The 26,034-nt window shown below is 43.6% G+C and overlaps 1 protein-coding gene across 4 annotated transcripts in view; it reads right to left on the reverse strand.

Moving 5' to 3' along the window:
• Positions 1-26,034, reverse strand: part of BTC (betacellulin) — a 245,214-nt gene that overhangs the window by 56,844 nt on the left and 162,336 nt on the right. For 2 of the 4 annotated variants that reach the window (XR_011203821.1, XM_069235472.1), the window contains exon 6: positions 944-1,051. The exons of the other annotated variants lie outside the window; for them this stretch is intronic. Coding sequence is in view for 1 of the 2 variants with exons in the window: in XM_069235472.1 (XP_069091573.1) it covers positions 944-1,051 (108 nt within the window). In the remaining variant the exon portion in view is untranslated. The remainder of the gene's footprint in view (positions 1-943; positions 1,052-26,034) is intronic. 4 annotated transcript variants of the gene reach the window in all.

Genomic DNA, 26,034 nt, shown 5'->3' on the forward strand with positions numbered 1-26,034 from the left:
CAGTTTGATATATATTCATGATCTTCCCTCTGTATTAGGGAACACCCAAGGCTTTGTGCCTATAATTGGAGGTGCTTCAATTTCTTGAATTCTTTATGCTGATGACAGTGGTGCTTGATCTTACCCCGAAAGGTCTCAACAGGCGGCTGGCTGCCTTATATAATTACTCTAAGCAGCATCACTTAAAAATAAATGTGTTAAAATCTCAAGTGGTATGCTTCTTGGGGATTCAATCCAGTAAAAAAATTAAGTTTACATGGTCAGTGGGTCAGCAGAGTTTGGAGCGGGTGAAATCCTACTGTTTTTTGGGAAAAACCTTATCCTGCTCCCTTACCAATCAAGACCATCTATGTAATAATATCAGCAAGTCTCTGTATCAGTCATGGTATATTAGCCTTTTATAATGCAGTGGGTCAGCAGCATTTTTTCATTTACTATCTATCAAGCAAAAATCCCGCCCACCCTCCTGTATGTGATGGAAGGAATAGAAATCTCAAAATGGGAGTTCTTGAACAAGATAGAAGGCCGGATTTCAACAAGCTTGGTGTGCTGTAATAATTAGGTATCTGTGTCAGCCTTAAGGCTAGAATTTGGCATCAAGCATATTTATACACAGGGCCTAGCTGCGGTAATTCGGAGAGCCTCCTGTTTAGCTCAGAGTGCAGATTCTTCCTTAAGATCCTTAGCATACAAATAAATATTTGGTTCATTAAGAGATAAATCTCAGTTTTTTTGAAATATTAACTTCGTTATGCAATTGCTTCAGTTAGATGTTCATTAGTTTTTACTCCAACAGCCCTCGTAATTTAAAAAGAGCCTAAAAGAGGCCATAAGGGGCAAAAGCTTTTCAATGGATATGGAGTTTTGTCATAATAAGAGGAGGCTTAGGACATTAATTTGGCGACATTCAATTACCCTCAAACGTATTTATCGTGGAACTTACCACATGGTGTACGATGGTTTCTCTTTTTTGTTGAGATCTGATAGATTACCTCTTGAAGACCTAACTGCTAAGTGGGATGGATCCTCGAATATTTGCAAATTTTGCCAGCTGGGGATACAGAATTTTAAGCATGTGTTATCCGTTTGTCCCACATTAGTTGAGTTAAGGAAAAAATGGCTGAAATCGCTTTGTGCGAATTAGAATATACGTTCACCAGATGAGGTAATTAAATATGTATAAACCTCCGAACTAAATATTCTGTTTCAGGATTTACATTTTTTATTTTTGATAAAGATTTTTTATTTATTTTGCAAGAGATAAAAACAATGGTACATACATTTGACCAGATGCCAACGGGCATCTAACAGCAGTCGAACCCATTATCCCAGGCAACACATTATAAATGAAGGTTATACGCAGCCTAGGAGCACGCTGCGGCCTCCCACTTCCCCCATACCTTATTATATTTATTCGGGCTTCCTCTAGCCTCATATACGAGTTTTTCAAGTTGCGCGCACCAGTCCACCCCCCGTCTCCACTTAGTCAGTGCCGGGGCCTCCTTGGCCTACCAGTCCGCCATTATATCCCTCTTGGCCACCAGGCATGCCACCCCAAGGAAGATTCGATCCGGTCTCCTCAACAGGATTTACATTTTTTTAAAGTCTTTTTTAAATCTTTATTGATCGTATCACTCTTTTGGTGGACGTAACGGTCGCTACATTCTTAATGCACTATTATATTTTACAGCCTGGGACGTGCTGTTCTGGACCCCCTCTAGGAGCTATCTGTTTTGGTGTATGCACTAAACCTTTTGTGGATTGGTATTCAATTGTTCTTTTGTTGTTGAGTTTTATATCATAATGTTATGCACTGAATTTTATATGTGTAATTAGTTAGTGGGGGATGAAAACTAAAGTGACCAAACTGTAGTTTTCTCTGCGATTGTCGGTTCCTCCATGTAAATATTGTATGATATCCTAACTCACAAGTGATGGGTAGAGACCCGATTATATTGCACTGTAAAGATAACTTGGTTTTATATTTTTCTTTGCTTCTATGCATAGAATTTAAGATAGTCAGTTTATATTTTTTATGGATTTTATTTTTATTCTTACTTTTTTTGTATAGATGATGTGTACATGTTTGACCTCTTTGGAGTTCCAAATTGTGAAATAAAATAAATTGAATTGACACGTCCAGTTCATTTACTTCCACACATTTGGAACTTATAGGATTGGGGTATTTTGAAATTCAATATGATTTTTTTTCTCTCCTTTACAGCAAAACTGCACAACAGAATCACAACGAACATTGCAGAATTGCACTCCAAAACAAGATCTTTTTATGTATGCTGTAAATCCGTCAAGAAGTTTGCTAGAAATTGAGTTGGCAGTACTTCAAATGGCTATTCTTTTATGCATTTCCAAAAGTTCGTCTCGAGAACTGTTTGTGAATTACAGAGCAAAACTAACTGGCATGCATTTCTAGAAATATTGTGTAATTGCAGCTGGATCTAATTGTTTAATTTGTCCGATGGATTTCGACGTCAGTGGTTCAAGAACCTGTTGAAAAATATTTTGGGGAGCAAAGTGGAGGGTAAGAAGGGCACAGCTCTCTGACACTGGGTGACTTGGAGACTCCACAGAAAGGTGCACAAAACTGCTTACATTTATAAAGAATGTTTGAGAAGCATAAATCAGTTTACAAACTAGTTTGGCAACGGTTTGCAGCACCTGCTAAAAAACATTAAAAACCACAACTTAAAATGTGTTTGAATTAAAGGCCTTAGATAGCAGAGTTAGTGACCAGATCATGTGCAGAGGGCTCTGCGGCCATGAGGACTGTGCACAGGCCACACTTTACAGTGCCAAGGGGGCAGACAGAGACGACCAGAAAGGTCATTATCTGTGCGCATACTTTGCTCTGCAGGGCCAAAAGCAATGCCCATCAAGCTCTGGGCTACAGGAGTGGAGGACTAGTGAATATGCAGGAGTGGTTCTGTAATGTTGTTTCCACGTTGTAGGAAAGTACCATCTTTCTTGGCATGTTACCCCCAATTTTACATGTATGTCAGTATGTTTTTGCCTGTCTCACTGGGAGGCGCTCAAAGTTTGTGGCCTAAATGTGTATGCCTGTGTAGTGCCTAACTGTGTCACTGAGGCTCTGCTAATCAGAACCTCAGTGCTCATGCTCTCTCTGCCTTCAAATTTGTCACTATAGGCTAGTGACTACATTTACCAATTTCAATTGGCATACTGGAACACCCTTATAATTCCCTAGTATATGGTACCTAGGTACCCAGGGTTTTGGGGTTCCAGGAAATCCATATGGGCTGCAGCATTTCTTTTGCCACTCATAGGGGGGAGCTCAGACAAACCTTTACACAGGACTGCCACTGCAGCCTGAGTGAAATAACGCACACATTATTTCACAGCCATTTTCACTGCACTGAAGTAACTGATAAGTCACCTATATGTCTAACCTTCACTTGCTGAAGGTTAGGTGCAAAGTTACTAAGTGTGAGGGCACCCTTGCACTAGCAAAGGTGACCCCACATAGTTCAGGGCCATTTCCCCGGACTTCATTACACGTGTGCACTACATATAGGTCAATACCTATATGTAGCTTCACAATGGTAACTCCGAATATGGACATGTAACATGTTTAAGATCATGGGATTGTCCCCCATTCCAAATCTGGTATTGGGAAGCCAATTCCATGCATCCTGGGGGCTCCACTATGGACCCCCAGTACTGCCAAACCAGCTCTCTGGGGTTTTCTCTGCAGCTAGAGTTGCTGCCACCCCACAGACAGGGTTCTGCCCTGCTGGGGTCTGGGCAGCCCAGTCCCAGAAAGGCAGAACCAAGCATTTCCTCTGAAAGCAGGGTGTTACACCTGGAAATAAGTGTTAAAGGCTGGGGAGGGGTAGCCTCTCCCAGACTCTGGAAATTCATTGAAGGGCACAGATGGTGCCCTCCTTGCAAAAGCCAGTCTACACCAGTTTAGGGAACCCCCAGTCCCTGCTCTGGGGCGAAACTGGACAAAGGAAAGGGGAGTGACCACTCCCCTGTCCATCACCACCCCAGGGGTGGTGCCCAGAGCTCCTCCAGTGTGTCTCAGACCTCTGCCATCTTGTTTCCAGAGGTGTGGGGGCACTCTGGAGGCCTCGGAGTGGCCAGTGCCAGCAGGTGATGACAGAGACCTCTCCTGATCGGTGCATACCTGTCTAGGTAGCCAAACCTCCTCTGAGGGCTATTTAGGGTCTCTCCAATGGGCTATTCCTCATATTAAGAATTGCAAGAATTCATCAGGGTTCCTCTGCACTTCACTCTTCGACTTGTGCCAAGGATCAACCACTGACTGCTCCAGGACACCTGCAAAACTGCAACAAAGTAGCCAGAAGACTACCAGCGACATTGTAGCGCGTAATCCTGCCGGCTTTATCAACTGTTTCCTGGTGGTGCATGCTATGGGGGCTGCCTGCCTTCACCCTGCACTGGAAGCCACAAAGAAATCTCCTGTGGGTCGACAGAATCTTCCCCCTGCTCTAGCAGGCACCAAACGTCAGCTTCACCATGTAGGAGGCTGGCCTGGCTTATAGTGGGTACCTGATGGTACTTACACCTTGTGCCAGGTCCAGTTATCCCTTATTAGTAGATTAGTAGCAGTTTAGGCTGATAGAGGTAGCTATAGCAGAGAAGCTTAGGCTGAACTAGGAGACATGCAAAGCTCCTACCATACCACTTATATCATAAAACACTATAATAGGTTGATCCTGGCCCTCAGTATTAAGCTGTGATAGCACTGCCCAAACCCCCAATTCAGAAGCATAAGTCTGAACTATGAACATTTTGGAGTAGCAAGGGCTTTTTAGGACAGGTGCAGAGCACATGGCCTGTTTGAGCTCATCAAAAGTTTTTTTTATAGCTAGCTGTCCACAATACCCTTTTAGGCATCTTTTTACTAGTGAGGTCATTATGAGGGGCTGCAATGGAGCCATAATTCTTAATAAACCTCCTATAGTACCCTGAGGGGCCTAAAAAGGCCCTCACCTGGGTTTGAGTTGTAGGGGGAGTCCATTCCATAATGGTCTGGATCTTCCCATGCAGTGGTGCAATCTGTTCCCCACCTACCAGGTGGCCCAGATAAACCACTTTGCCCTGCCCTATCTGGCACTTTGAGGGCTTGATAGTGAGGCCTGCCTTTTGCAGGACCTCCAAAACCTTCCACAGATGAGCCAGGTGATCATCCCAGGTTGAGCTAAAGACAGCTATATCATCTAGATATTCTGCACTAAAAACTTCCAACCCTTGCAGGACTGTGTTCACCAAACTTTGAAAAGTGGCAGGTGCATTCTTCAGACCAAAGTGCATCACATTGAATTGATAGTGCCCTCCAATGGTTGAAAATGCAGTTTTGGGTTTAGCATCTTCTGATAATTTATTCTGCCAATACCCTGCAGTCAAATCAAAAGTGCTCAGATACTTGGCAGAAGCCAGTGTATCAATCAGCTCATCTGCCCTGGGTATAGGGTGAGCATCTGTCTTGGTTACTTGGTTTAGCCCTCTATAGTGAACACAAAACCTCATCTTTCTTTTACCATCCTTACTGTGAGGTTTTGGAACAAGTACCACTGGGCTAGCCCATGGGCTTTCTGAAGGCTCAATCACTCCTAAGTCTAACATTTTATGAACCTCTTGTTTAATGCAGTCTGTTACATGGTCAGGCTGCCTAAAAAGCTTACTTTTGACAGGTAAACTGTCTCCAGTATTGACTGTATGCTCACACCAAGTAGTGGTCCCTGGTATTAGTGAGAAGAGTTCAGAAAACTGACTTAAGAGATTTACAAAGTTGTCCTTCTGCTCTGCAGTAAGACAATCTGCAAGTACTACTCCCTCCACTAAGCCATCAGCTTCAGTTGTGGAGAAGAGATCAGGGAGAGGGTCACTCTCTTCTTCCTGTCCCTTATCAGTTGCCATGAGCAGGGTGAGATAGTAGGGTCATAGTAGGGTTTTAGGAGGTTGACATGGAGCACCCTAAGGGGACTCCTGGCAGTGCCCAGGTCTACCAAGTAGGTATCCTCACCCTTTTTCTCAACAATTAGATGGGGTCCACTCCATGTGTCCTGGAGTGCTCTTGGGGCCACAGACTCCAATACCCACACCTTCTGTCCTGGGTGGTACTGGGTCAGGTCAGCCTTCTGGTCATGCCATTGCTTTTGCAGCTCCTGGCTGGCCTGAAGGTTTTTAGTGGCCTTTTTCATGTACTCAGCCATTCTTCGTCTTAGGCCAAGTACATAATCCACAATGTCCTGTTTAGGAGCTTTTAAAGGTTGTTCCCAACCCTCCTTAACAAGTGCAAGGGGACCTCTCACAGGGTGCCCAAAGAGGAGTTCAAAGGGGCTAAAGCCCACTCCTTTTTGAGTTACCTCCCTGTAAGCAAAAAGGAGGCAAGGTAACAGGACATCCCATCTCCTTCAGAGTTTTTCAGGGAGTCCGGTTATCATACCTTTGAGTGTTTTATTAAACCTCTCAACCAGACATTTGTTTGTGGATGATAAGTAGTAGTGAACTTGTATGTCACACCACACTCCTTCCACAATGCTTTGAGGTATGCAGACATGAAGTTACTACCTCTGTCTGACACCACTTCTTTTGGGAAACCCACCCTGGAAAAAGATTCCCAGGAGGGCCTTTGCCACTGCAGGAGCTGTAGTGGTCCTTAAGGGAATTGCTTCAGGATACCTAGTGGCATGGTCCACTACCACAAGGATAAACCTATTGCCTGAAGCTGTTGGAGGGTCAAGGGGTTCAACTATGTCAACCCCTACCCTTTCAAAAGGTACCCCAACCACAGGAAGTGGAATTAAGGGGGCCTTTGGAGGGCTACCAGTCTTGCCACTGGCTTGGCAGGTCACACAAGAGAGACAAAACTCTTTGGTGTCCTCTGACATATGAGGCCAGTGAAACAGGGGAACAAGCCTGTCCCAAGTTTTACTTTGGGCCCAAATGCCAAGCCAAAGGAATGTCATGTGCCAGGGTAGGAAGAAACTCTTTGCATTGCAAAGGGATGACCAATCTCCTGGCAGCTCCAGGATTAGGGTCCCTTGACTCAGTATACAGGATATTGTCTTCCCAATACACCTTATGGCTATCACTGACATCCCCATTCTGCTGTTTGACAGCTTGCTGTCTCAAACCCTCTATTGTGGGACAGGTCTGCTGCACCACACTCAGCTCTTCCCTAGCAGCCCCCCCGCACCCAAAAGCTCAGCAGTGTCTGCTGCCAACTCATCTGGTGTAGGTTCTGCCCAGGGAGAGGATTCCTCTTCCTCAAAAGGGGAATCTCCTAGTGAGGGAAGGATAGTGGGCAAGGATTTACCCCTTCCTACCCCTAGTTTTTGGTAGCACTTGGTCCATTGTTCCAGGATCCAAGCTTCCCTGTCCTTTTTGCTTTTTGTCCTGAGCCCTTGTTACTTGGTACTACTGACCAAGTAGGTGTTGATCAGGGTGAACCAGTTTCTCTATAACCATAGTTACACTAGCTCCTATTTCTCTGTAGGCCTCAACCTCGACACCAGTAATTAGTGGTAGCTGCTTGTACTTACCCATATTAAGGGGACAAGCTACCAAGGTGGCAAAGTCAATGCCACCATCAGAGACTAAAACAGCCTCTGTGGTCTCCCTAATAAGACCAACCTCAACTACACTGCCAATAGTGAGCCCAGCTACACCCTTGGATTCGCTATTTGTAGTAGACCTCCCACCACCACTGCTGTTACTAGGGGCACTAGATTTTGCAGTTTGGGTTGTAGTAGTGGGAGCCTTGGTGTTTTTCTTTGGACAAGTGGCATCACTTGCCCAATGGCCTTTTACTTTACATAAATAACACCATGGACTTTTCTGATTGTGAGAAGAGGATTTGGACCCCCCCACCCCCAGAGGATTTATGTGGACCTGATGAAGACTCAGAATGTTTTATATCTTTGTCCCCCAACCTTGTCAGAAGACTTACCATCCTTCTTTTTGCCATCCTTGTCACCCCCTGTATGAACCTTTCTGTTCACTCTTGTTCTGACCCATTTGTCTGCCTTCTTTCCCAATTCTTGGGGAGAGGTCAGATCGGAGTCTACCAAATACTGGTGCAACAAATCACACACAATTGTTCAAAATATGCTCTCTCAGGATTTGATTATACAGGCTTTCATAGTCAGTCACCTTACTGCCATGTAACCAACCCTCCAAGGCCTTCACTGAACAGTCTACAAAGTCTGTCCAGTCTTGAGAGGACTCTTATCCGGTGTCTCGGAACTTAATCCTGTATTGTTCAGTGGTTAAGTCAAATCCATCCAAGAGTGCATCCTTCAAAACTTTGTAGTTATTAGCATCACTTTCTCTAACAGTAAGGAGCCTATCCCTACTCTTACCAGTGAAAGATAGCCACAAGATAGCAGCCCACTGCCTTTGAGGGACCAACTGTACCATACAGGCCCTCTCAAGTGCAGCAAACCACTTGTTAATGTCATCCCCCTCCTTGTAAGGGGGGACTATCTTATGCAGGTTTCTGGAATCTTGCTCTCTAACAGGATTACTATAACAAACACTGCTGCTGCCACCATGGGGAACTAACCCCAACCTCTGCCTTTCCCTTTCCACATCCAGAGATTCCCTGTCTGAGGCCAGCTGCTGCTGTTTAAGCTTCAGCCTGGCCTCTTCCAACCTCAGCTTTCTGAGTTCCCTTTCCATTAAGTTATCCTCTGGGTGGGAGGCTAGGGAATTGTGAGACACAGAAGAAATGTGGGAATTGGCAGAGAGAGACCTGTCCCTAATAGGCTGGACTCTAGTAACCTGGCCCTTTAGGAGTGAAAGGTGCCCTACTAGTGTGTGACCCCCTCCCACTACTAGTGTCACTAGGTGGCCTGTTAGCGGGCAGGTCCTTGGAACTCCTCTGAGTCTGGCTGGGTACCCCCCTCCTCTATCTCCTGATCCTGGGATGGGCCAGATTGGTTCTGGTCACTCTCTAGGAGAAGGCTAAGGAGAAGATCTTCTGTAGGATTCTTACCAATTGCTAAACCCCTTTCAATGCAGAGACCCCTCAAACTTTTAAAGTATAGATTCCCATATGTTGCCTGGACAACTGTGGGAGTAAGCTCTACTGCAGACATGACAGAAAAGGTTTAGGACATAGAGAGAAAAAACGTTTTTGGAACTTTTAAAAGAACAGAGAAAAACTTTCAAACTTTTGAAAGTTTTCAGAAACTTTTTAGAACATTTTAGAGAAGGAAAGTTAAACTGTTTAGGTTACGGTGTATATTCTGAAGTATTTGGTATATGTTTTTCTTCTGAAAAGCACAAATGACAAAGTGGTAAAGCAGTTACAAGTACTTATCCCACTGCTGCACCACCAATGTAGGAGGCTGGACTGGATTATAGCGGGTACCTGATGGTACTTACACCTTGTGCCAGGTCCAGTTATCCCATATTAGTAGATTAGTAGTGTTCTAGCAGCTTAGACTGATAGAGGTAGCTATAGCAGAGCAGCTTAGGCTGAACTAGGAGACATGCAAAGCCCCTACCATACCACATATATAACACTAGATCACAAGAAACACAATACTCAGAGTTACTAAAAATAAAGGTACTTTATTTTAGTGACAATATGCCAAAAGTATCTAAGAGAATATACTCCCTTAGGAGGTAAGTAAAATACACAAAATATACACTCGAACCAAAATCAGGTACGTAAAACACTTAGAAAAGTAGTGCAATTACTGTAGAACACAATAGAATGCAATAGGAGACAATAGGCCTAGGGGCAACACAAATCATATACTCCAAAAGTGGAATGCAAACCACAAATGGAACCCAGGACTAGTGTAATGTGTAGAGGGTCGCTGGGAGTGTAAGAAAAAGCTAAGGGTGTCCAAGATACCCAACCCAAGACCCTGAAAAGTAGGAGTAAAGTTACCCTACTACCCCAGAAAGACAGTAAAGTCGAGAGAGGGGATTCTGCAAAGACAACAACTGACTACAAAGCACTGAAGACGGATTCCTGGACCTGAGGACCTGCAAAGGAAGGGGACCAAGTCCAAGAGTCACGCAAGTGTCCGGGGGGGGGGGGGGGGGCAGGAGCCCACTAAACCCCAGATGAAGGTGCAAAATGGCTGCTTCCGATTGGAAGAAGCTGCAGGTTTTGCAACAACGAAAGGAGGTAGGAAGTTCTTCTTCGTTCAGAAGATGTCCCACGGCATGCTGGAGGATGCTGAGTTGTTTCCTTGGCAAAATACTGCAACCAAGCCTTGCTAACTGCAAGAGTCGCAGTTGGAGAAAAAGGGTGTTGCCCGGGCCCAGGATATCTCCACTTGGGAGAGGAGACAGAGGCCCTCAAAGGTTTCCCGAAATATCGAGGCTCCAACGTAGCGGTCTTGACATGGGAACATGAATCCCATAAATATGCTACACATATTTTCTTCTCGAGTGTAAAGAAAAGTCAAGACACAAAAGATCAGTTGCAAAGTACTTTAACAAAACAGAAAGGGTCTTCCTCCCAACGTGTTTTAGCCGTAGCCTTGTTCACGGATGGGGGAAAGTTTCATTCAACACAATTAAATACACACATAAACATAAAAGAAGGACTCAGTATCACAAACTATGTATATCAGTTAAGAAAATAGTGGGTGCCATCTTGCAATAGGTTATATAATGGTTTTCGTTTAGATCGCATACTTGAATAACATATAATCCCCATCAGGTTACAATTGATTATTCATCGCCTATGCAGTATGGATTACTGTTTTGTATTTTAAAAAAAAAAAAACTTGTTATACTCAAATGTTTAGATATTTAAAAATACATCCTTAGATCTTAATACTGATTATTGAATTCAAGTAATTGTCTAAACAATATAGCCAAAAATTCCAATTTTTTTAGTCGCCCACCCAAATGTGTACATAGAGTCCAACAAACCCCCAAACAACCAATGTGACATTAATTATACAGTACCAACAACCCTCAGCTCGTTTATAATGTCCACTCACGTAATAGGAGAAACTACATAAATAACTATTTAACTTCCAAGGTGAGTATTAATTTCTTCACTTAGATTCAAACCATTAGGAGAAAGAGTCATGAACTTAATAATATATTTGGATTCAAGAATCCGTAGCATTTTTTGTCGGTCCCCACCTCTCGGATTTAGTTTGATTTGATCACACACCAGATAGCTTAATAGTCTTTCATCACCTTGGTGCATCTCATGAAAATGTTGTGCCCCAGGATAACTACGATCAAAATTGCGAATAGCTCTAACATGTTCTAATATACGCTTCTTCGCCTTGTGTATTGTACTGCCCACGTACATTTTATTACATGGGCATCTCAAACAGTATACGCAAAATTCTGTATTACAGGTGAAAAATCCCTTGATCACATAGTCTCTTTGTCCATTGCCCACCTGTATGCTTTTGCAATCACTACTATATCTACAAGCTTTACAATGGTGACAGCAGAAAAAACCTGAAATTGCAGATTTTCCAATATCCAGTTTATTACTGCTTGTCACCATATTGTGACTTATATTATCCCGTAGTGATCTACCCCTGCGATAAGTTACCGCAGGGCTACTGCCCAAAAATTCTTGTAAGTCTGGATCAGTCTGGAGAATGTGCCAGCTTCTTGTGAGGGCTTTTCTCAGATTGTAAGTTTGATTAGAATAGGTTGTAATAAACCTAATCTTCTCATCAGTGGTGGTATGCAGTTGTGTTCTATACAATATTCCAGATCTTGGACAACCTTCCACCTTTAACAGCCTGATTGATAATACTGCTGCTATAACCTCTTTCTTGAAACCTTGAACACATAAGCAAACATTCTTGCTGATATTTCTCTTCAGTGCTGCAGATACGTTGTGCTTTCAATAGATCTCCATATGGGATACTTTTAATCAAATTGGGTGGATGGGCACTTCTAGCGTTCAACAGACTATTCCCTGCTGTTTTTTTCCTATAGAGGTTGGTGTGTACCAAGCCGTTCTCTACAGTGACTTCAACATCTAAAAACTGGATGGACGTATTACTGTGCTGCTCTGTCAGTTTTAGATTGTATTCGTTATCATTCAAACGTGCCACAAAATTCAGTGCCGATTCTACATCACCTTTCCAGATGATGAAGATATCGTCTATATAACGGCACCACAGCACCACTTTTTCCTCATACTCTGCTATGCTAGATGAAATCTGTTCCTCCGACCACCCTATGAAAAGGTTCGCCAAACTAGGAGCGAAACATTTACCCATAGCAGTCCCTTGAATTTGCTTGTACACTTGATCAAACAGAAAAAAATTGTTTATAAGGCAGTACCAGATCTTATCACAGATCATTTCCGTATGTAATAGATATGAGATAGATCTTGCTCTCAAATAGTGTCTGACTGCTTTAAGACCTAATTCATGTTGGATGCACGTATACAGGCTCGTGACATCTAATGTCAGGAGCAGAAAATTATCCTCCCATCCCAGGCCATCAATCATCCTCCAAAAATTGTGTAGTATCCTTCACATAGGAAGGTAAACTTCCCACAAAAGGCCTGAGGAAGAAATCTATGTATCTCAAAGTATTTTCCAGTAGTGATCCTATTGCCAACACAATCGGTCCACCAGGTGGATTTTGTCTATCTATATGCAACTTTGGCAACAGGTACAATACCGTAATTCTAGGGTGATCACATCTGAGTAATTGGTATTCTTCCCACTCCAATAAACCTTTATCTCTCCAGTCAATCAATAGCCCATAATACTGCATATTGGACAATTTAAATTCCAGATGGTTAGCAGGGGTATAGCAATTGGAATCATTTAACTGTTGTTCTCCTTCCCATAAGTAATGGTTCTTATCTAGGACAACTACATTGCCCTCTTTATCAGACTCACGAATAACAATACTTGAGTCATTATTGAGATTGTCCAAAGCCACTTTCTGTTGCATGGTAAGATTGTCACATTTCATATTAGTATGGCCATATCTCATTTTCTTAAATTGGCTAATCATATCTTTTTCAAATACCTGAATGGCATCACACTGAACGACTGGTAGAAATACAGATTTAGGCTTAAAAGGACTGGGACATGATACATCTGTCTCAATACCCAGGTTGTCTAAATTTACAAATGGGTCATCATGTGCATTGGTATCGGAATCCAACACTGATAGTTTATGTAGTAGGTCTGTATCTGAAATACATAGTTTGCTAATTCTATTTGTTATTTCCACAGTAGTTTCTTGCAACATTTTATTTTTATACCATTTCTTTAGTTTTAATTTCCTTACAAAATGGAAAAGATCTATCTGAGTTTGTACATAATCAAAGTTATTGGAAGGGCAGAAAGAAAGTCCTAAGGCTAGGAGTTTTTCTTCATCCTGAGTTAAAGCCCTGTTTGACAGATTTACTACTGTCATTACGGAGCTATAAATATAAATTTCCTCTGTTTCTTTGTAGTGATATCTTCTTCAGATTTAGAGAGTTTTTTAATCTAAATTGGCCTTCACTTCATCAAATGCACTTTGTGAGACTGTTGTAAGGATCAAATTGGTAGTTTTATCAATCTCCTCTAATATTTTCTCTCGTTCCTTAGAGGCATATTTGATCAGAATTTTCATCACATTGAGCGAACTAACCTTGGAATTCTCCGCCCATTCATCCAACAATTCCGGATCCTCATACGAGGGAATTGTATAGATACGTAAGCCTCTCGGAACACGTTCAGCCTCAATATAATGTTGGAGAGATTCAATCTCTCACCACTTATAGAGTTCTTTCCTCATCAGTTTCTCCAATTTATCATACAACAGTTGTACTTGCAACCCAGAGCTTATAGTGGACCCTCCTTGTACTGTATCTCCTTCACGAGCATATTGGGTGAAAAAAAGTTTACTAGACATTTCCTTCCTTCGAACTTCCAATGAGGAAGCCATTTCTGAAACAGCTTTATAATCCTTACTAATGCACCTGATCAAATGTGGGCACAACTTCAAATCAAATGATCAACAAATCAAAATTCGAAACAAAGGCCCACTCCACACCACACACTGTCCTGTTTAAAGATTGAGGTTTATATATTCTTTTTTTAAAGTGGCATAGGGGGCCTAATTTGGGCCCCCCTACATGCCACTGTGCCCAATGGCCATGCCCAGAGCATGGCCATTGGGCAGGGGGGCATGACTCCTGTCTTTCCTATGACAGGAGTCATTTCCATGGGGTTTGTGCGTCAAAAAATGGCGTAAGTCAGGTTAGAGACAATATTTTTTACATTAACCTGACTTGCACCATTCTTTAGCGCACAACCCCCAGTCTTCCCTTCGCCTCCGCTGCCCAATTACTGTAATTTAATTTTTACGATAACCAGGCCGCAGCGCTCACTAACATCATTCCATAAATAAGGCACCCGGCTGGCGCATTGGAACGGCGTTAGCCGGCGATAAACTTTTTGACGCAAATCTGCCCTGGCGTCAAAAAGTATAAATATGGGCCTTAGTGTTTTCTCAATCTCCCAGCAACCCTCTTCACGCTACACTTGCCTAGGGGTCCATTTGTGGTTCGCATTCCACTTTCTTAGTATATGGTTTGTGTTGCCCCTAAGCCTACTGCATCCTATTGTGTTTTACAATGTTTGCACTACTTTCTGACTGTGTTACTTACCTGATTTGGTTAGTTGTGTATATTTTGTTTATCCCCTTCTGTGCCCAGGACTTAATGGTCCTATAATTAGGCCTGATCTGCCCCCGGGGGGGGGGGCAGAAACCTCTAGGCACCAGGGATCATTTTGTTTTGTATTTTTGAGGTGGGGAGCGACCCCTTAGGCAAGGATCGCTCCCCTAGGGGGCAAATTATATTTAGGCCATTTCTACCCCCCTTGGGGGCAGATTGGCCTATTTTTATGAGGCCAATCTTCCCCCAAGGGGGACAGAAACCACTAGACACCAGGGAGTTTGTTTTTTTTCCGCAAATTTCACGCAAGGGGAGCGATCCCTTAGGCAAGGGTTGTTCCCCTGGGGGGCAACTTTATTATGGGCCATTTCTGCCATCAGCCTATGTTAATTAGGCCGATCTGCCCCCAAGGGGGGCAGAAACCACTAGGCACCGGGGATTTTTTTTGTTGTTTTACAGATGCTCCCCTGGAGGGGCAAATTGTATTTAGGCCATTTCTGCCCCCTTTGGGGGTAGATCGGCCAATTTTAGGTCAATCTGCCCCCAAAGGGGCAGAAAGCACTAGGCACCGGGGATCTTTTTTTTTGCGCCAACGTCACGCAAGGGGAGCGACCCCATAGGCAAGGGTCGCTCCCCGGGGGGGTGGAGGGGCAAATTTATTTTAGGCCATTTCTGCCCCCCCCCCGGGGCCGGCTGAGCTAGAGGCCAAAATCCACAGGTAGGCACTTTGCAAAAAACACCTCTGTTTTCTGTGAAAAAATGTGATGTGTCCACGTTGTGTTTTGGGCCATTTCCTTTCGTGGGCGCTAGGCCTACCCACACAAGTGAGGTACCATTTTTATCGGGAGACTTGGGGGAACGCTGGGTAGAAGGACATTTATGGCTCCTCTCAGATTCCAGAACTTTCTGTCACCGAAATGAGAGGACAAAGTGTTTTTTTGGCCAAATTTTGAGGTTTGCAAAGGATTCTGGGTAACAGAACCTGGTCAGAGCCCCACAAGTCACCCAATCTTGGATTCCCCTAGGTGTCTAATTTAAAAAAATGCGCTGGTTTGCTAGGTTTCCCCAGGTGCCGGCTGAGCTAGAGGCCAAAATCCACAGGTAGGCACTTTGCAAAAAACACCTGTTTTCTGTGAAAAAATGTGATGTGCCCATGTTGTGTTTTGAGCCATTTCCTTTTGTGGGCACTAGGCCTACCCACACAAGTGAGGTACCATTTTTATCGGGAGACTTGGGGGAACACAGAATAGCAAAACAAGTGTTATTGACCCTTGTCTTTCTCTACATTTTTTCCTTCCAAATGTAAGGCAGTGTGTACAAAATACATCTATCTGAGCCCTGTAATTCACATGCTAGTATGGGCACCCCGGAATTCAGAGATGTGCAAATAACCACTGCTTCTCAACACCTTATCTTGTGGCCATTTTGGAAATACAAAGGTTTTCTTGATACCTATTTTTCACTTTTTCTATTTCAGCAAATTAATTGTTGTATACCCGGTAAAGAATAAAAATCTATTGTGAGGTGCAGCTCATTTATTGGCTCTGGGTACCTAGAGTTCTTGATGAACCTACAAGCCCTATATATCCCTACAACCAGAAGAGTCCAGCTGACATAACGGTATATTGCTTTAAAAAATCTGACATCGCAGGAAAAAGTTACAGAGTAAAACGTGGAGAAAAGTGTCAGTTTTTTTCACCTCAAGTTCAATAATTCTTTATTTCAGCGGTTATTTTCTGTAGGAAACACTTGTAGGATGTACACAAATGACCCCTTGCTGAATTTAGAATTTTGGCTACTTTCCAGAAATGTTTAGCTTTCTGGGATCCAGCATTGGCTTCTCACCCATTTTGGTCACTAACTGGAAGGAGGCTGAAAGCCCAAAAAATAGTTAAAATGTCCCAGTAAAATGTCAAAATTGTATTGAAAAATGGGGTTTTCCAATTCAAGTCTGCCTGTTCCTGAAAGCTGGGAAGATGGTGATCTTGCCACCGCAAACCCTTTGTTGATGCAATTTTCAGGGAAAAAAACACGAGCTGCCTTCTGAAGCCCTTTTTTCCCCATTTTTTTTTTTTTTTTTAACTAAATTTTCACTGTATTTTGGCTAATTACTTGGTCTCCTTCAGGGGAACCCACAAGGTCTGGGTACCTCTAGAATCCCTAGGATGTTGGGAAAAAAGGACGCAAATTTGGCGTAGGTAGCTTATGTGAACAAAAAGTTATGAGGGCCTAAGCGCGAACTGCCCCAAATAGCCCAAAAAAGGCTCGGCAAAAGAGGGGGAAAAGGCCTGGCAGCGAAGGGGTTAAGTTACTTCCCTCCTAAGGGAGTATATCATCTGAGATATTTTTGGCACATTGTCACTAAAATAAAGTACTTTTATTTAGTAACTATGAGTATTGTCTTTCTTATGATATAGTACCTATATGATATAAGTGGTATTGCATGAGCTTTGCATGTCTCCTAGTTCAGCCGTTGTTCCTCTGCTATAGCTACCTCTATCAGCCTAAGCTGCTAGAACACTACTACACTCTACTAATAAGGGATAACTGTACCTAGCATAAAATATAAGTACTATTGGTACCCATTACCAGCCAGGCCAGCCTCCTGCACACGGTCAAAAACTGCAAGTTTGAAAATTAAAAAAAAAAGTTTAAATAAACATTTTACAGCTGTACCTTTGCTTTGCACAGCTAGAAACAAGCAAACATGAATCAATGTAAATGTGTACGTTTGTGAAGAAATTTAAGTTTGAGTCGTCATGAGTCTGAGCAGTAATGAGTTTAGATTGCTTTCCTATGTTGTTTCAAATGTTGACTATTTAAAAAAATAAAAATAAAAAACGTAGTTTCAAGCGGCTAAGTAAGACCTCACCACATTCTAGAGAACAGCAGCAATTTCCCGAGTGACAAGATGACAGCACAGATATCAAAACTGTAAAACTTGCACCAGAACGTTGTGAAATCTAGTGTAGACTAACATTTATCACCATGCAAAGGTGGTAGTCCTGGCCCCTTGATATACCTCCGTGAAAAAATTGTTGTCCAGAGATTTTCATTTTTGATTTATGTTTTTGGATCATTAGAGAAGTAATACGGGCCTATTTTTTCTAGGCGACATTTTTAAAAATAGTGGATGTGTTAAAGTTCAGATGTAATATTTCAGGAACCATGAGACCTATATACTTCTTTTTGGTGTCAAAACATAGGTTTTGGGTCGTCAAGTAGTCTTATAGAGACAGAAAATAACTCCTCAGAGCAACCCTCCCACCATTTTCCAATATGGCAGCTCTATAATGATGTGTTTTAGCCATCATACTGGTAATTTATTTTAATACTGTTTTTTGTTTCAGGTTCTCGGTTGATTCAAATTTGTAAACATGAGCGAAGCAGGTGGTAACAGAGGATCTTTATCTCCTGACAGTGTTGCTAACTACAAAATCTAAGGACTTGTTCAACAAAGAAAAATTAGTTGTATGCCAAACTAATCCAAAAGAAAAGCTAACATCAAGAAAGGCTGGACAGAAGAGAGTTCAAAATGCTGCAGAAACACAGCAAGACAAAGTTCACAAAAGATTGAAAATGATGAGTGAAGAGGATCAAATATTATATCATTGCAACAACTGCTACAAGTCATATACAAAAGAAAAAAGCCTGGAAACAATATCTAAAAAAATAGCAGAAAATAGTGAATCACAAAAATCTGAGTCTTTTGAGAAAGCAGAGGATCTTCAATGTGTTATCTGTGGTTTAGCCAGAAGGGATTGACAAAAGAACAAAGTACAGAGAATGCGAGTCTCGAAGGGCAATTATGTTATAAGCTACAGCAAATTTTTCCCAACATATAGTTTTAAGCGGAGTAGCTGATCTAAACAGCACAGTGAATGTATTTGCCACAGATTTGTATGCCCACCCAACTGCATGCATGCATACACTTGAAAATGTGAATGTACAATGAGCTCCCAGCAGCAACATACCCACCAGCCTTCAGTTATGTTTGCATTCTTTGAAAAAGCTAATTAAGTTTCAAAGCCACTCGAGTGCTGGCTACAGGTTCACACTCAGGGCCTCAGTAGGAGTTTGGCAGTCCCAGGACCATCATATTGGCGGTGATGGTTATACCGCCAACAGGCTGACAGAGAAGACCGGTATATTATGACCATGGCGGTGTTCCCAACAGAATACAGCCATAGCACTGTCGGCACCGCCATTGCGGTCTGGTTGCCATGGATGATAGTACTGTTTGCGGGTCTTCCCAACACCATAGCGGGTCTTCCCAACACCATAGCTGGCCCGCGACGCTGCGGCCGGCCTGAACTGTGGTTTTTGTTGATCACTATGCCCCAGGTGGAGCTATTGACTTCCAGGAACTGTCTTTTTAAGCTAATTCTTACAAAATTAATATCCTTTCTATTGTTGGATTTTTATCGTATTTTGTCTTGTTTTATAAAGATAAATATTTGCAATTTTTCTAAAACTGGTGTGGTGTCCTTCTGTAGTGTTTTCACTGCATTACTATGTGTTATGTGCAAATGCTTTAGACATTGCTTCTAAAATAAGCCAGAATGCTCATGCCAAGCTACGAAGGGGGTGAGGAGGGATTATCTGAGCAGGTATCGCCCTTATCCTGACTAGAACTGACTGCCAACTAGAGGCCCCATTTCTAACAAATACCAACACTACAAAACCCTGCGACACACAAATGTTCATCACACAACACATACCCTACCACCCTCTGACAAAATCACTGCCCTCACCCTCACATACTGCCTAAACAACACATGTAGCCCAAGCAGAACACATACACAAATACAGACACACAACTAATGTCAGCCAGGAACAACTCCAGACTAGGTAAAGAAATGCAGGATAAAGATGTAACCAGGAAACCAACAAATGGTTGGTTTAAGTAAATGTTTTTTAATCTGTAAAAAAAACAAAAACAAAAAAACAAAGGCCATAGGCCAGTCCATAAGGCCACCAGTCTGTATGCACAAAGTGTACAGATATGTGCCCCGAACTTGACTCCTGCCATGTAACCTCCACAGGTAGGGTCATCTAAGGGGTAGGCAGGCACCTCAGGGGTTATCGGATTGGGAGGGGGAGGGTGTGTGGGGTAGGGTGTTTTTAGGTCTTGGAGGGGGGGCTTTGGGGTCTGGCGTGGGAGGGGGGGGTTGGGCTTGGACTTAGGTTTAGGGGAGGGTTGGAGTTTAGGTCGAGGGGTAGACTTCTTGGCAGGGGGAGGGGCATGGGAACTTGCAGGGGGGGCAGGGTAGGTCTTGGAGGTGGAAGGGCCGAACTTGGGGAGGGACACAGAACGTTTAGGTATATCACGGGTTGGGACAGGAGTAGGGAAAAGGGCCAAACTCCGAAAGGAAAGCTTTTTTAGACACAAGGGGACAGTCATCACAAAAGGATTTGGGTGTGGAGGGAGAAGGAGTGGTTGTCTGAGGTGTTGGTGCAGACCTGTTGGGTGCATGTTTGTACGAGGTATGCTTGTGGGTGGTGGGTGTCTGTTGGGTGGGTAAGTGTGGGTGCTTATGTGTCTTGGGAGGATGAGGGGTGGAGGTGCTGGGGGTGGGTGAGTGTTGGGGTGGTGACTGCAGGTATGGTGGATGTGCTGCATGTAGGTGTGTCTGTGGGTGTGGTGTCTGCAGGTGTGGTGACTGTGGTGGGTGTCTGCTGTGGTGCCGTCTGTGGGTAAGATAGCTGTACTGTCTGGATCTGTGAATGTTAGTGTGGTGTCTGCAGGTGTGTTGTCAGTGATGCTGGGGGTGGTGGGGGTGTCAGAGCATTCTGTGACTTGTGTGTGCAGGTCTATATTGCTTGTTGGCATGCTGGTGGTGTGTCTTGTGGTGCTTTTGTTTGTGAGAGCTACCCTTGGATGTTGGGGTGGATGCATGCTTGTCTGTCTGTGTGCTTTGGCTGGGTCAGGGAAAAGGGATTTGGGATCAGGAAGAGGATGGTGGAGGGGGACGAGCGACAAAGGATGGCTGGCTGCCGTCAGTGTGGAGGCCAGAGCCCAAAAGATCTCTATAAGCCAGCCAGTGCACTGTGGATGCCCTCCAGGAACTCATTACTCTGTTGGACTTGAGTTGCCAGTCCCTGGATGGCATTCACAATGGTCAAATGACCCACATAGATTGACTTCAGGACGACAATAGCCTCCTCACTGAGGGCAGCAGGGGCAGAGGTACTTGTGGCAAAGGAGACGCCCACCCTCTTGGGTGAGCGGGCACAGCCAACTAGGTGGGGAGCTACAGGGAGGACGGTGGTAGCAAGGCAGGGGGTGGCAGACTGAGATGGTGCTGGGGTGGTCCCAGATGGGTCTGTCACCGCAAGGGAGTATCCACTGGCAGAGGATTCTGATGATGAACTGTATCCAGTCTCCCCCATGGGAGTATCCTAGCCCTCCAGGCCACTTGGTTCCTCAATCTGGTGGTATCAGCACTCCAGGTCCCGTGGCCAGCAACTTCCCCACTCGGCTGTGCCCAGTCTCTTTCACCTGGTGATGCTGATGCAGAGAAACAGAGATAGAGAGAGGGTCATAACATTCTTAACAGACACTTACATAATACCATACACAACAGTAACAACAGATCTATGTGAGAAACACCCCCAGATAGGATCCATTTAAAGCCTACATAATGTCACAACTACATACTTCCAACAATCCCATATGACTGCAGTATCACCCACAAAAGCCAACCATCATACCATTACATCACCATCCCATCAATTCAGCTTTAACACAAACAAATCATGCACAAGATGAATTGGCTACATCAAAAGAATCTCCCTATACAGATCATCACTGTGTATCAACAAATCGTCCTTAGGAAATGCTGTTAACTGACAACACAATGTCAGGCCTCCCCTAATCCACACTTGCCCAGTCAATCACCAGTATTCATCTAACATGAAAGTAAACTGATCTCTCTTAAAACACAAAACAGTATTGTGCTTTGCAATCACATTACTAACTTGTGACTCTGTCCATATGATTCACAATGTCAGGTACCCCAAATGAAAACACTACATATGGCATACCCAAATAGTGTGCCTCATTATATAACATAGGATGTCATTGAAACATCTATCAAAAGTGTATAAAAAAGGTTTAGAAATCAGCTCTAGACCCACTTATCTAACTCATTGACACAGACAACAAATGTATGTCCTGCAATAGGATCCTACTTAGCACACAGGATAGAATCACAGACAACCACGGGGAGCATGCCAACACCTTCAATACACTGAACACTAATCATGTGCATGAAGGTCACATATTATTCCACTATTCATCCTGCGTAGACACCTCTACATGACTACATTGAAACACCTACATCACAAACAACTATCCAGACATGTGTAACCTAATATCTTAGTACATACATAACACAGACATAACCCACTACTAATGTAACCATGATTGACACATAACCCATACCACCAACCTGTGTTAGTCAAATTGAACCCCTGCCACACTAAGTCCAGCAGCAATGAGCTGATCCACTAAAATATCTGTCAAAACAGCCTCAGGTTAGCAAAGGTAAGTCTAGACAGGAAGTATCAATTAACTCATGATGTAGGCACAAAACAGTGTATGTTGCACCCATATAGTTATGGTACTGCCCTATGTAGCATGGACAAAATACATGGCCTAAGGGATCAGCAGGCTAGCCACTTACCTTATCAACACCATATACATGGAACAAAATGTTTCTAAACACATGTCAATGATATGTCTTTTACTGTTAATGTATTGTTACCACCGTGGTTTTCAACATTTTGGATGTCCACCCTGATCAAACATCACATTTCCCAATGTACAGTTCTGACTTAACAATGGGGACACCTCCTCAAACCTCAGAGGGAGTGTAGTAAGTATGACATGTTAAATTCCTGATTGGGATGACAGCCTCACATGAAATTCCTATCTATTTCAGGACACGGGATTACTTGGCCCTGTTACTCATCTTTCAGACCCTATGTTGCACACAGAGCAAGATCCAGTGGAATTGGACTGGTCAGAGACCAAAGACCTATAAAACGTACCAATTGGGGATATGGACTGTGGAACAGTAGGTGGGAAGGATGACACAGCAGGTTACACATATGTATCGCAGTGCAGAGTTATTACATATATGACACAGTCACATGTGCATCACCACATGCCGACATACTATTTGGTTGACATAGGTGAGTAACATGTCCCTATACACAATGGCGACATCTTCAATGTTGGCAACTGTAGTACTAGGTCTTCCTAGGAGACCTTTTACCTGTAGCACTTGCCACATTATCACAGCTGAGATACTTAAACATCATATACTTAACTGGCGGGGGCATGTACATGCGTTTAATCAGTACTTACCCCCTTGTGGATGCTGTGCTTCCCTCAAACACCCATCAAACTCACTGTAGGGTACCGCCAAAATGAAGGCCACTAGGGGAGGACATCCCCAGCTGGGCCTCTGCGGTCTTCCGGGCCCAGCGACTCAGGTCCTCCCACCATTTCCTACAGTGGGTGCTCTGCCGGTTGTGAACCTCCAGGGTCCGCACTTGCTTGGCGATGGCATGCCAGATTCCCTTTTTTCTGATAGGCGTTGACCTGCATAGAGGACACAGACAAAAGGAAAAAGTCATATCCACATGCACCATACCAACACGAGTGGACAGAACACTTCGGTGACAGCATGTAGGCAACCATTCCCATTCTCTTTGTTCACACTCATGCACAAGTTAGCATCTGCATGCATCAACAACTTCACTACTTTACATGTCAGGCACACCATCATACCCCACACCTTTCACACACTGGTATACCACTTGACGCACCTGCTTCTCTGATGCCCCATATAGCTGTAGCATGGTAGCTCCCAGAGGCAGCTCAGGTAGTGGAGATCTTCCTGGCAGTAGTGTCAGGAGTCAAGTGAGCAATACTGCAGAAGATGCTGGTCACGTCAGCCACTTACAACACTGTCATCACCGGAAGACATTGCTGCCTTTGGCGGACTTGGGCCAATGGCAATGTGTTCCAATGGCAATTTCCACAGCGGTTGTGGCCGCCTACACCATGACATCTGCCGGCAGACGTAGGTTACTTCCACATGTCCAGTATAGTAGGTCAGGCAGCAGCCCTTTTGAGCACATTTCATTTTCGGAAAGGTTTTTGAATCAGCGTAATAAACTACGCTGTATATAGTGCTAAATATCTGTAAGTACTGCCTTTATGGTTAGCTGTCTATTTGTGCATGTGATTAGTAACAGCTGTGTAAGTGAGGGCTTTGTGGTTATAGCAATGTACACCTATTCTCAGGATCCTATGTGTGTTGTTTATGTAGATAATGTGCCATCATTTGTGTATGTGTAAAGTTGGTTGGACTAACAAACTGACAGTCACAGATATAAAACGCATGTTTAGTACATTAGACAATTGAGGGAATGTGCACCAAGGGGAGTGTCATAGGATGCATAGCTATATGCTGCACTGTAGATGTCAGAGGTTGTAACCAACCTCGAAAGCAGATATGTGTGACTTGTATATGGACATATACATAATTTGTGCATTGTTCCTGTCACATACAATATTCATATGTTTCCACATAGCTTCCCTGCCATGAGGAGAGGAAGAGAACCACCACTGGTAGCCCACTAGTAGACCCCCACACCATGGAGGAGAGACATACCATCCAGGCATGTCACCCGATAGGCATACAATCATGGATCTTTGTGATCAGTTGGAGCCAGATCTGATGCTTGCCATTCGCAATCCCTATAGCATACCTCCCATCATTAAAGTCATGTCAGTGCAGCACTTTCTGGCCACTGGGTCCTTTCAGAATACAGTGGCCTTAACTGCTGGGATGTCTCAGCCCATGTTCAGTCTGGTTTTGAAGGATGTGCTATGTGCACTTTTGAAACACCTGGAGAGCTACATCAGGTTTCCCCAACGTGCAGATTTAGCCTCTGTTAAGGCAGAATTTTATGCTATGGGACACATTCGACATGTGGTTGGAGCCATAGATGGCAACCATGTAGCCTTGGCTCCCCCTAGTGCCAATGAACAGGTATACAGAAAAAGAATAAAAAACTACCACACCATCACTGTTCAAGTGGATTGTCTGGCAGACCAGTACATTTCAGAAGTCGGTGCTAAGTATCAAGGATCAGTCCACGATTCCTTCTTCATGCAGAACAGCAATATCCCACTGCTGATGACAAGACTCAACACAGAGAGGGCCTGGCTGGTTGGCAAGGCAGATCTGAAAACTGTGTTTGCAAAGTAGATCTCCTGCCATCACATCAGTGCATGTCCAAGATATATGTTTGTGTTGTACTACCTACGTGGTTACAGGTGACTCTGGCTATCCAAAATGTCCTTGGTTGTTGACACCAGTGAGGTACTCAACCATGCCAGGGGAAGTCTGCTACAATGAGACCCATGAAAGGACAAGGTATGTCGTGGAGCAGACTTTTGGCTCCTAAAGGCAAGATTTAGGTGCTTGGACATTTCAGGAGGAGCCCTCCTCTACTCACTCAACAAGGTATGTCAAATAATTGATGCCTGCTGCATGCTCCACAATCTTTCCCTGAGACGTCAGATACCATTCCTACCAGATTGGGGGTGAGGGGGTTTGCAGAACCTGTGGGTGGAAATGCAGATTTGCCAAGTGAAGAGCCTGATGAAGTTGATGCAGGAGACTCCAGGGCAGATCTCATCAATCAATACTTCAACTTAAAGGTATGCAATATCTTCCTAACATTGTGATTTCATTTTGTAACCTACAGTTAATGGGTAGCATGTCATCTCCTTTTTACCATCATTCATGGGGTTGTAGGTAGCGCCTATGAATGAGTTGTACATGCAACTGTAAATTTGTACTGTGTAATGGACAGAGATCTCAATGTTATGTCTTTTGTAGCATATGCAAAGTCACACTTGAGAACATGAGGTGTCTGTATTGAGGATTGTTTTCTGCTATGTCCTATCCCATATCTCTGTCAATCACAAATTTGCGGAGTTCCAGTTTGGCTCATCATCCCTGGCAAGTTACAGACAGTGTCAGAAGCAGATGGGAATTGCAGGCAGACATTAGAACTGGACATGGCTGAAACGCAGTAGTAATTGCCATGAGTATGTGGAGTGTAACTAACAATTGCCAGACTGTCAGAACACTGGGGTAGAAATGTGTTTTCATGTCATGTTCACCTATAGGGTACTGGAGGTGGTCAAATGATGTAATTGGTCTAAATGTGTGTCTGGCACATGTGTAATTGTAGAACCAAGGTCTCTCCCATCACAATGGTTTCAATTGTAGGTTATCTACCTTGAACCTAGCTTTCAGTGTGTTACTACTTTGCAGACCAATGTGCATGTCACATTGGGC

The sequence above is a fragment of the Pleurodeles waltl genome, chromosome 1_2 (genome assembly GCF_031143425.1).
Source record: "Pleurodeles waltl isolate 20211129_DDA chromosome 1_2, aPleWal1.hap1.20221129, whole genome shotgun sequence".
NCBI classification, from domain to species: Eukaryota; Metazoa; Chordata; class Amphibia; order Caudata; family Salamandridae; genus Pleurodeles; species Pleurodeles waltl.